The 13,121-nt window shown below is 35.4% G+C and overlaps 1 protein-coding gene across 1 annotated transcript; it reads left to right on the top strand.

Annotated features, from left to right (window-relative positions):
* The first annotated feature begins 9,826 nt into the window (after positions 1-9,826).
* LOC113307970 (F-box protein At1g49360-like) lies at positions 9,827-12,226 on the top strand. The gene is made up of 2 exons (XM_026556435.1): positions 9,827-9,957; positions 10,121-12,226. Exons 1-2 carry the CDS (start codon positions 9,941-9,943, stop codon positions 12,111-12,113), a joined length of 2,010 nt encoding a protein of 669 aa, XP_026412220.1. The 5' UTR covers positions 9,827-9,940; the 3' UTR covers positions 12,114-12,226.
* The last annotated feature ends 895 nt before the right edge of the window (positions 12,227-13,121 follow it).

Here is a 13,121-nt window from a genome sequence, read left to right as displayed (position 1 = left end):
GTTTGTCCCAAAGTGACTTTCCAAGATAAGGCATATGTGCAGAGATTCTTCTTCTCTTGTTTCTGGAGACACCTGTCACATAAATTATGTGATACAAATTCATGGGTTGAAAATACGAGTGACACTCCATGCTACAAGGTGTTTCATGATACATTCTTCATCATGTGTGTATCCTTGAGGCATCTGCTTGAGATTATCTCTGAAACTGTCTAAATAATATTTATTATTCTAGGATACACATTTAGAACCAATATTATAGACTTTGGACTTGTATGGTATAATATTCCACACAACTTGACTAGGAAGTTGATCTAACTCATTATTGATAGTTTTTTCCCAAGAGGAACTAACTAGATTTATGTCAATGTTTTCTGGTTCTAAATTAGAAGAATAATAACCAGTCGAAAACAGTTCTTTCGAACTGACTGTTGAGTCTTTTCCACTTTAGAAACGATAGAGGACACGCAAAGTGGAGAGTCGCCTAGCACATGTTGAAAAGGACCACAACGACTGTCACTACACCATTGAAGAAAAGTGGTAGAACACAAAGAAAGAATACCCATATCATCAGTGTTTTTCTGTTTATAATTTACAAACATAGTCGTACGTTCCTTTTGAGTAATAAAAGATTCCAAAGTATCCTTGCAAGGGTTACTTGTAGTCTCCAGACACTTTAAAGGAGACATACAGACCTGATGAGGATGATCAGATGAGCATCCATATAGTCTAGACTCTTGACAAAAATCTGAGTGGTTACTAGTCACACCAGTTTTCTCAACAAACGATCTTTGAACATTATCTGACTGGTGACAAATGTTAAGAAAGGAACAACTGGGATCTCTCAGCATCAATGAGAGATTATTACTAGAAATCAAATCCTTAAGAGTTGGAATTTCTGTAACAAGATCAGAATGGATCAAGATTTGTTCTTCTAATCTCTTTTGAAGATTAACCATTTTATCAGACCTTTTCCTACATTGGTTTTTTAAACCCGGTGGGGCGTCAATTATGACATTATGGTCCATATTGTCAGATCGCTACAAACACAGACTTGTTAGGTCTTTAATGTGTTTGCCTGCTCTGATACCAATTGAAAAGGCGGGTGTCTAACAACACCACCCAATATTTCGAATAACAATCTGTATGGACAAACTCCGAAACACTTTGCTAGAAAATCAACAAGACAGTTAGACTCAATCTAGATAAAAAGTATCTCAAGGAGTTTTTATCTCAATCTCTCTATTTGATTGTTACTCAAGCAAATAGAAATATGTGAATCAAATCAAAGAGAGATAACTTAGACGGTACCAAAGACCAATGTCCAAGGATCAATCAATATCAATCAACAACCAAAGGTTGGATTTTCAATTGATGATCTTAACGAACAACCTGTATTATTTCAATTATATAAACAAATATAATGCAAAAAATAAATAACACAGACACCATAAGTTTTGTTAACGAGGAAACCGCAAATGCAGAAAAATACCGGGACCTCGTCCAGATTAGATACACACTGTATTAAGCCGCTACAGACACTAGCTTACTACCAATTAACTTCGGACTTGACTATAGTTGAACCCCTATCAGTCTCCCTCTGATACAAGGTACAATTACACCTCTACGCCTCTGATCCCATCAGGATACTACGTACTTGATTCCCTTTTCTGATCTCACCCATAACAAAGAGTTGCTACGACCAAAAATCGCATGCTTTGATAATAAACAAATTTGTCTCAAACAGAAAAGTTTATCAAAGGATAAATCTTCCTGCCACATATAAACCCTAGGTTTTGTTCCGTATTTTGATACAAATCAAGGTAACAAGAACCAATTGATAATCCGGACTTATATTCCCGAAGAACAACCTAGATTAATCAATCACCTCTCAATAATCCTTCCTGACTACACAAGAGGATTATCGAGGAATCATGAACAGTGAGACGAAGATGTCCGTGACTTCTTAATCCACACACGTCTGTAAGATAAAGAAGTTATGAACATCTTTGTCTCACTGTTCGTGATTCCTTGATAATCTGCTTGTGTAGTCAGGAAGGATTATTGAGAGGTGATTGATTAATCTAGGATGTTCTTCGGGAATATAATACTGGATTATCAATTGGTTCATGTTACCTTGATTTCATATCAAAAGACGGAACAAAACCTAGGGTTTATCTGTGGGAGACAGATTTATCCTTTGATAGACTTTTCTGTGTGAGACAGATTTGTGTATTATCAAAGCCTACGATTTTGGGTCATAGCAACTCTTTGTTGTGGGTGAGATCAGCAAAGGGAATCAAGTACGTAGCATCCTGCTGGGATCAGAGACGTAGAGGTGCAATTGTACCTTGTATCAGTGGGAGACTGATAGGGTTTCAACTATAGGCCAGTCCGAAGTTAGTTTGCAGTAGGCTAGTGTGTGTAGTGGATTAATACAGTGTATATAATATAGACGAGGTCTCGGGGTTTCTCTGTATTTGCGATTTCCTCGTTAACAAAATTTCTGGTGTCTGTGTTATTTTTTTTCCGCATTATATTTGTTTATATAATTGAAATAATATAGGTTGTGCGTTGAGGTTTAATCAATTAGAGATCCAATATTGTGATTGTTGATTTCATTGATTAACGCTTGGATACTGGTTTTTGATACCGTCCAAGTTATTCCTTGTGTTTGATTATAAAGACTCGCTATTGTTTTAGCTTGAGTATTAATCAAAACAAGTGAGAGATAATAACTCCTTGAGATACTTATTATCTAGATTGTGTCTGACTGTCTAGTTGATTCTCTAGTAAAGTATTTCAGAGTTTGTCCATACAGATTGCTAATCGAAATGTTGGGTGGTGTTGTTAGACCCACGTTTTTTTTCTTTTACAATCAACAACCAAAGGTCGGATTTTCAATTGATGATCTTAACGCACAACCAGTATTATTTCAATTACATAAAAAATATAATGCGGAAAAGAAATAACACAGACACCAGAAGTTTTGTTAACAAGGAAACCGCAAATGCAGAAAAATCTCGGGACCTAATCCAGATTGAATACACAGTGTATTAAGCCGCTACATACACTAGCCTATTACAAGCTAACTTCGGACTGGACTATAGTTGAACCCCAGTCAGTCTCGCACTGATCCAAGGTACAGTTGCACCCCCTACGACTCTGATCCCAGCAGCATACTGCGCACTTGATTCCCTTAGCTGATCCCACCCACAACTAAGAGTTGCTACGACCCAAAATCGCAGGCTTTAACAATAAACAAATTTGTCTCACACATACAAGTCTATCAAATTTGTCTCCCACGGATAAACTCTAAAAGAGTTTGTTATATCTTTTGATAAAATCAAGGTGAACATGAACCAATTAATAATCCGATATTATATTCCCGAAGAACAGCCTAGATTAATCAATCACCTCACAACAATCTTAATCGAATAGCGAAACAAGATGTTACGGAATCACAAAAAATGAGACGAAGTTGTTTGTGATTACTTTTTATATCTTGCATATCGGAGAACTATCACGATCTCAATCCAATCAATATGATTGTATTCGTACGATAGAAGATGCAAGATCGGATCACACAACTACGATAAATGTAGTATCGGTCTGGCTTCATAATCCAAATGAAGTCTTTAAGTCGGTTTGGGTTCATAATCCTAATGAAGTCTTAAATTCTTTAACCTGGATTCATTGGGATTGTGAATCCAGACCGATATTACTTATATCGTAGTTGTGTGATCTGATCTTGCATCTTCTATCGTACGAGTACAATCAGATTGATTGGCTTGAGATCGTGAGAGTTCTTCGATATGCAAGATATAAAAAGTAATCACAAACATATTCGTCTCATCGTTTGTGATTCCAAGACATCTTATTTCTCTACCATACAATTAAGATTGTCGTGAGGGGATTGATTAATCTAGGTTGTTCTTCGGTAATATAAGACCGGATTATCAATTGATTCCTGTTCACCTAGATTATTATCAAAATACGGAACAAAGCCTTTTAGGGTTTATCTTTGGGAGACAAATTTACCCTTTGATAAACTTGTATGTGTGAGACCGATTTGTTTATTTTTTAAAGCCTGCGATTTTAGGTCGGAGAAACTCTTAGTTGTGGGTCAGATCAGCTAAGGGAATCAAGTGCGCAGTATCTTGCTAGGATCAGAGGCATAGGGAGTAAAACTTTACCTTGGATCAGTGGGAGACTCATTGGGGTTCAACTATAGTCCAGTCCGAAGTTAGCTTGTAGTAGGCTAGTGTATGTAGCGGCTTAATACAGTGTGTATTCAATATGGAATAGGTCCCGGGGTTTTTCTGCATTTGTGGTTTCCTCGTTAACAAAATTTCTAGTGTCTGTGTTATTTCATTTTCTGCATTATATTGTTTATCTTTATAAGTGAAATAATACAGGTTGTTCATTAAGATCATCAACTTGTTTAATCCAACTTTTGGTTATTGATTATAGTTGATTGATCCTTGGACATTGGTCTTTGGTACCATCCAAGTTATCTCTCTTTGATAAAGACTCGCATATTTTTATTTGGTTGAGTAAAGATCAAATCGAGAGATTGAGATATAAACTCTTTGATATACGCTTTATAGATTGAGTCTTAACTGATTCTCTTTAAAGTATATTGGAGTTTGTCCATACAGGTTGCTAAGCGTAATATTGGGTGGTGTTGAAGCAAGATCAGAACATGCAACTACAGAGAAAATAATTGAGTATGGCTTCACAATCCCAATAAAGTCTTCAAGTCGTTAACCTACAGGATTTCGTGAAAAAACTAAGGTAAAAGGAGAATCGACTCTGGTCGCATCTACTATCACACAGAAGGTGTGGGGATTAGGTTTCCCAGTTGCTAGAGGTCTCCCTTATATAGTTTTTAAATCAGGATTTGCAATTTAAGTTACCTTGGTAACAAAGCATTCAGTATTCATCGTTAGATAAAAACCTAATTAGATTCAAGCTAATATCTTTCTACCATTAAATCGAACTTTGCTTGTTATACACAAATGAAATGTACCTCCATTTAGGTTTGAGTAACCATACCTAAACAGGTACACTAGGTTGCCTCAACAGTAGTTAACCGAAGTTAGCTATATGAACACTCTCATATCAACCTTATATATTCATCTTAATCACAACTAGTTCAAATGACTCAAATGAAACTAGTTATAGATTTGTTCAAATGCTATATTCTCATAGAAGTATACAAGAACACAATTTAAGCAAAATCAGTTTGATTCACTCGAATCGAACATTATAGCCAGGATCTTCATAGAATGCATTCCTTATTATATAAATGTATTAGTTCATGAACAAACCGATTTTAGAACTTTAACAACTCAAGTATGCAAACGGGTATGCATACTTAAGTAGCCAGACTGAGTCTGGGTTCGCCATATGTGAACGGGTACGCATACCTCCAAAAACATCATAAATTCCCAGACCCAAACCATACGCTAGTACGCGTACCGGTATATGTACTTAGGTTCCCGGAATTTCACAAACCAATAGGTATGCATACTATAGTTCCGGACATGGATCCCATATATGCAAGAACATATACTATGTTCATAATCAAATAATGGTTAAGTGTTTTAAACTCTATTTCAATCGTTAAAACATTATTAGAGGATGACAATGGTGTTTTCACGAACTATTAGCATCAAAGAAATTTTCAAGTTACTGAAATAATCATTACGAAACATTCCAAGTCTACACCAAATGATTGTATCACACAAACCATGTAAGATATTACTCGGCGATTTTCCCATGATCATCTTTTGACTTTCGTCAAGAATGAACCTGGTTGAAGCGAAAGCTTACCATCACATATTTCGGAAAATATGTAAGTTATTTGAGCACTACTCGGTCGAACTCGCAAATGTTGCTATCTCAAGATTTATTTTATCAATGTTAGCGATCAAAACTATACGTCTTGATTTCTAGTCTACTTATAGATGTATCGGACTATGATAGATTGTGTAGTTGAGCATTAGACTTCACGGCGTTCATCATTGAAGACGAAGAACTACTAAGGAGAGCTTGTGGAGCTTCATCAAAAATAAAGGTATGTGGAGTCTGAAACTTATCTATCACTTGGAAAGTCTATTTCTACTCTATGTCCTATATTGAGACATAAGTTGTATTACAGTATAGTTTTCTATTATACACATTTGAGATTTCGAGTGGAGTTTAACTCTCTTACATATTTCTCACAATACATGCTGGCAAGCTTTCGCTTCGACCAAGTTCGTCTTATATTCTTGACGAAAGTCAAAAGATGATCATGTGAAAATTTCCAAGTAACACCTTACATGGTTTGTGTGATACACTCATTTGATGTAGACTTGGAATGTTTCGTTATGATTATTTCAATAACTTGAAAATTGCTTTGATGCTAATAGTGTGAAAACGGTTATTGTCATCTTATAGGAAAATTTCAATGATCGAAATAAGAGTTTAGAACACTTAACCACTATTGGATTGTGACATGTTGTGTACTCTTGCACGTATGTAATCCATGTCCGAGAACCACAGTATGCATACCAGTATTTAATTGAATTTAAATATCTTACAAGCATGTTTAAAAAGTGCATAGGGTTTGGTGGTCTCATAGTAAAATTAATCAAAATGCCCGAGACAAATTTTATCGCCATCAGACAGATTTATTAAGCTACCACTTTTTGGATTTTTGTGATTTTTTATCTTCTTCATATCATATGCATATTATATTAAGCTACCATCAGTCTAGAAGATGGTTGGATAACACGTTATGCATCAAACTTTTTGCTAGTATCGAAACCAACAAAAAAATTGCATAACTTGTCATGCACCTACAATAATATCTGCATAACATGTTATGCAATCGATAAAATAGATGCATAACGTATTATGTATCAACTTTTTCGTAAGCATTGTAGTCGACAAAATAAAAAAAAAAATTGACGCATAACTTGTTATGTAGTCGACAAAATGATTGCATATTTCGTTATGCATCTTTTTTTGTGATGTTATTTTTTTAGGCATATATCATTTAAGTGTTTGCATAACTAAATTAGTAGACGCATGAACCAAAATATGGTTGCATAACGTTTTTTGCATCTTTTGTGGTGTCTGCATAATGTGTTATGCATCCTTTTTGGTGGCTGCAAAATGGTTATGTATCAATTTTTTGAATATTTTTCCTAAAAGACCAATGACCTCCGTAAAAAACTTAATTTGGTAAAATATTGTTGTTTGTGGTCGTTGTGTAGATTCTTTAAAAGCTTTCTAACGAGATAAAATTTGTTAAATTTCAAGGCACGATTTTTCAGATATGTTATGTTCTAGTTTGCTTGCAAATTATACCCCTGAAAAATTAGGATGCATAAATTTCAAAAAAAGTTGGATGTCACAGAAACTGCAAAATGTTTTGGGCCTGACAATAAGAAAAATAGTATTTTTGGCCTTAGCCTAATTTCTCCATTCGCCAAACATCGACAAAATTTGGGGAGGCTCAGGTGGGTTCTAGCCCACCCCAACTTTCCCAAAACTCGTTTGGACAGGGTTAGTTAGGCTTCAATTTCTAGCTTGAAGGCAGTTTTGGAACGATTTTTTGGGCACCACTCTTTTTTTGAAGGGGACCATCATTTTATTTTTGGTAATTTATTTATGGTAATCCGAGGACCCCTATCCATATATTTATTTTAATAGTGAAACTACCTTCCTGACTATTTTTGTGTAATGATTAGTTAGTGTAATTAGTCATATATTAAGGTTAAATTAATAGATGATTTTATTTCCAAAATAAGTGTAATTATTAAGTGACTAAAGTAGTAGAAGAAGAAGAAAATAGAGAAAAAAATTATTTTGAGATGGGTGAATATGGAGAAAAAACATTTGGGCGCCAAGGTATGCTTGTAACTTAGTTAATGTTTCTGTAAATGGCCTAAATTATTTTCAAAATAAAAATTGTAACAAAAAATTTCAACTAGGTCAACATAGTTCAGTTATATTATATGAAGAACATGTAACCAAACTTTCTGCAAATGCAGTTCGGTTAATAAATCCAAAATACACATGCAACCTAACCAGAGCTTTAATGGAGTTTTTGTTTGTTCTGCTAGGCGATGAAAAATCAAATGTGACCGAACTACTATGTTTGAGTTTCCAGAGATTTGTTCGGTTCAGTCGACTCGACCACGTTGAACGAACTTTAAACAACATAGTTCGCTCTGTTCGCAAAATCTGTACGAACCAATCATTCAGCCGAACCCTTAGTTTTTCCATGCACTTAAAATCTAATGGTTCGGCATGATCACAACGTTTATAAAACATTGTTGAACTCTTCGTTCAGTTAGCAGAAAAAAATGCGACGTAATCGAACTCATTTTATAGGTTTTCAGAGTAAAGTTCGATTAGGAATTTATTTTTGCGATTTACCGGAACTCAACATTTGGCTATACTAAGAAGAGTTCGTTGTCTTTTTTTTTCGCGCCTCAACCGAACTCAGAGGTTCGATTAGGAACAAAAAAATATTCTTATTCTTCATCTTTAAAAGTTCAGTTGTAAAACTAGAGTTTTTTTTCTTCAAAATTATCCTAACCGAACTTACTACTGTAACCTCCATATTCAACCTATTTTGATGACTAGTGCTCAAATTTCAATCAAAACAAATTAGAAATAATGGGTTTGTGGAAAAATACTTATGGAAGGGTTCGTTAATTTGCGAAAGATTGATTAATCGACGATGAATATTCAACGAATCGACGACGATGAAAATTTGGTGATTTGATTAAATTTGAATATGATCATGTTTAGATGATCATAAATTGATGAACAAGAGAATAAGAAATTTGTAGAATAGAGGAAGAAGAAGTTGTAGATTAGTTATAATTTTAATTAGATTAAAGGGTAAACAAGCCATCTCCGCCTTTTAAGACACCCCTTGTAACTGTAGGAAAGGTGGCCTTATCAAATCATGGTCCACAAAAATACAGCGGTGCCCAAAAAATCGTCCCATTTTTGTGCATCATTACATTTTGCCAGGATTGCTAATGAGGGGTGCCAGCATTGGCGAGGGTGTACCAAGACAAGCAAAAATTGTTTTGTCTTATTAATCCTGCCACCACCCCTAGCAGCTTTGCATTTTGCCTCCATGGTGACCAACTCATTAGTTTGTATGTATTGATCGTGCTCTTTTGCAGAATTGTGGGCTTATGGCAATACTTCTTCGTTTGTTTTTACCAAGAATTATAGTTATACTTTATATATATAGGTGATATTCGAACAGTAATGTATTGAAACCATTTCCGTGGAAGACCCTTATCGTAATTTTAATGTTTTTTTGTAAGTCATGATTCTTTAATGTTTTTTATAAGTCATGATTAAAACCCATACACCCTTGCATAATGGTTCCCACTTCCCACGGGATGAGAGAGTACTCGATTTTCTGGATTTTCATACGTGCTCGGCTTCTATTTCAAGCTTGAAAACATTTCGTGATTGCTGCAGATGAACATTCATTTGCAGCAGTAGCCAGTCCCAGTAGTTACAATATTGATTTGACTTGACTCCCTCCCAGTAGAAACCTAGCTAGCTAGTCTCTCTCTCATAGCTAATGTCTTTCATTCATTGACTAGGAAACTTAAATGGCATGACCTCCGAGTTGTCTTAGGATTATAAAAAGAACGTTTTCTTTAAATAACCGGCCAGGAGTACTCTTTGATTATTCACCTCTCAAATCTTACCCTTTCCCAAAAGTCTCTCGTAATCTCATCCCAAATATACACAGCACCACAGAAGAACGTACGAACTTTATTACTGTACCGTGATAGATTTCTCTGATATTCTTAATGGGTGAAAAGGCAGCAGCACAAGCAGCATCAGAGGAAAGAAGTGAACATTACAAGCCCCCAGGGCCACTGGCGGTAGCACCATCCCTCGTGCGATGTTATACAACAGAAGGTAAAGAAAATTTCCGTTTCATTAATATTTTCGAACCAAAAAGAGAAAATTGTAGTGATAATATACCTGAACTCAGTGGTACTTCTTTTTATCAAAAACCTTCAAATCAAGGTTGGCTAATTATTGTTTGTGATGACCGATTTTATGATTACACTTCATTCAGTTGGAATTACGGTGATTGTTTTCTTTGGAACCCCGCAACGAATGAGAGAATTCAGTTACCTACGCTACTAGGGTTTTGTGAAGATTATTACAGATTTACCGACTGTGTGTTGTCATCACCTCCTCGTAGGGCTGATAATGATTCAATGGTTTTATTTTTTCTTGATAACGGATTCCATGTAGAGCATCGGTACACTTTTCTATTTTGTCGCCCCGGAGAAACACAATGGCGAAGCCAGAATTTATCTCCAAATATGCTAGACTTGATAGCAAAGGGCACGCCTAGATCTGTTCTTTGCTTCAAAGGTAAGTTATATTTGATGTGTACGTATGATAATCAAACAGATGAGCATCACCTAGAGATCCAACACGATACTGATTTGACCATATCTATTGAGTCATTCCACGTAAAGGAGGAGGTGCCGTTTCCATTGATAGTTAAAGCATATCCCGAGTCGCATTATGTGGAATCTCATGATGAACTTTTCAGGGTTGACTTCATCCTCAATAGACATACTGATGGAGTGATGTCGATAGAAGTGGTGAGGTTGAATTTCTCGTTAATGGAATGGGAGAAGGTGAACAGTTTTGGAGATCATGTTCTATTTATCGGCAGTACTCACACCACAGGTTGTTGTTCAGCAGCTGAGTGGGGCTTCAAAAGGGGTTGTTTGTATTACTTGATGTGGACTGATCTAAGTCTGATCCACAAATTCGAAATTGAAAGTAGTGGTGATACTATTTGCACTTCGCAGTCGGGAGAATTTTACTACACAGACTGGGTTACAATGCCTGGTAATCTGCATGGAAGAGTGGCATATATATTAGGCGGCAAAGATGAACTCAAAATTGAAAAAACTACTAGTATGGTTGTTAATGATGAGAATCAAGGTGGAAATTGCAACTCTGGAGAGGTCGAAGGTTTAAGCCATTGGAATGATCTCAACGAAGACATTGTGGGGTTGATAGCAGATCTTCTTCACGGATCAGACTATAAGCATTTCCGTTCAGTGTGTAAACTGAACAGAGATATCATACCAAAAGTGCAAAAGACATCATATTTATCCCCATGGCTGGTGTTCTCGAGAGACCAAACTGACACTATCTTCAATGTCGTAAACCCGATGTATAATGATGAAACCTACTCCATCAACCTCTCGGATCTACCAGACTATACAATCCGTTTTCAGAAGGATGGTTGGCTACTAATGACAAGAGAGCGCAACGTACTTTTCTATAATCCCCTAACACGACAGAAGGTGAAACTTCCTGACATGGATCGGGATAACTATTATTCAGTCGTTTCTTTTTCTTCTTTGCCGTATTCTTCGGATTGCATGGTTTTCGCTATGGATGGCCGGAGAGATTGGAACTTCTACATCGATTTCATTACAAGGGGAGAAGAACATTGGAGTTCTCATATCTTTCGTGACCCTGGTATTACTCCCCTATCATTTCTTGACACCGCATTTTTTCGCGATGGGGCATTTTTTTGCGTCGATAGTCATCACGGATATGTGGGAGTCTTTTCTGCAAAGGATAAAACTTGGAATGTTCTACAAAGACCTCATGGAACATATTTTGATGGTGTAAGTCCAGGTTTCTTAGTAGAGTGTGGTGGAGATATTTTAATGGTGAAATTAGCATATCGCTCGCAGATGATTATAATTTTTAGATTGAATTTCTCTGAGATGAAATGGGAAAGAGTTGAGAGTATGGGAGAGCATGTGTTATTCATTAGCCACACCTCATGCATATCGGCAGTTGCCCCGAATAGCTACATGAAAAATAAAATTTATTTTCCTAGATTATATATCAACGCAGAGAATGTATTCTACTCAGTTGAAATACGTCATTATCATTCTCTCTGGGGCAAGCATTCTGCAAATGATTTATCTCATACACAAGGATGGTTTAAGAATTGCACTTGGATTGAACCTAATATGTTGATGTCCACTACGGAGGAGCTCGACTGGCTCAAGACACCTTTCTAAAGTAAGTGATAATTTTTTCTCTTTAATTTAACTAAAATTTGAGTATTTGTATCTGAATTTTGTTTTCATATGACTCTAAAGCTAAATTTATTGTTGTGGATCATTTTATTTTACTACTTTGTAACTTTAAGTCTTGTTTCTACTTATTACATTTACTTTTCAAAGAATTCTCAATCTGATAGAAGAGAAATTGCAAAAGCTAGTCTAAATATGTCCATGTTGTTTACTAGTACAATACGGTAAGAAGGCCTACCGAAGAGCTTGACGAAACAGACACTATTACACGATTATATAGATTCATATTTGTAAAGGAAAAAAATATGTAAAAGAGATTTTTAGACAAATTTTATCATAGTTCTAATTTGTAAAACAAAATTGTATTAAGTTTATAATGTAAAACAAATTCGCCCAAAATTCCATCAAACAACATCTACACTAAGAAATGAGCTAATTTGACTGCCAAACCCCTTGCTTTTGATTCTAAGTGATATTTGTTCCAGTTTATCTAATGAATCTTATAGATGTTCTTTTGGATATTGCTTTTTGATATTGGTATACAGGAATAAGCTAGCTAATTGATTACTTAGTTTAGAGGAAATATCTTTGCCATATGACTGTTAGTGTTCCCTAAGCACTCTAGTTTTGATTACGAAAATGGGTCATTTGTCCAAATATTTTGAAAGCATGATTCAAATGGACGAATAAGAATTAGTATGAGTGAAATGGACACCATAAAGATAGCAAGAATGAAACTGGATTCATCCTGGTTTAAACTTAAAAAATAACAAGGATGAAACTGGATGCATCCTGATTTAAATTAAAACTAAGAAAAATATTTAAAAATTGGTAGGATAAACTGTTTACATCCTGGCTATTGTTACATTTTCGTTCATTTGAACAATATCAAATTTTACATGTCTTTTTCACCTATGAATTTTTGATTTTGGTCTTTTTAACCAATTTTGTGTTTTTTAAATTACTGGCATTTGGTTGCTTAAACTTGTTTAT

This window comes from Papaver somniferum, chromosome 9 (assembly GCF_003573695.1).
Source record: "Papaver somniferum cultivar HN1 chromosome 9, ASM357369v1, whole genome shotgun sequence".
In the NCBI taxonomy this organism is placed as follows: Eukaryota; Viridiplantae; Streptophyta; class Magnoliopsida; order Ranunculales; family Papaveraceae; genus Papaver; species Papaver somniferum.
Note: the sequence above shows the minus strand (reverse complement) of the source record. Positions and strands in the feature narration are given on the sequence as shown.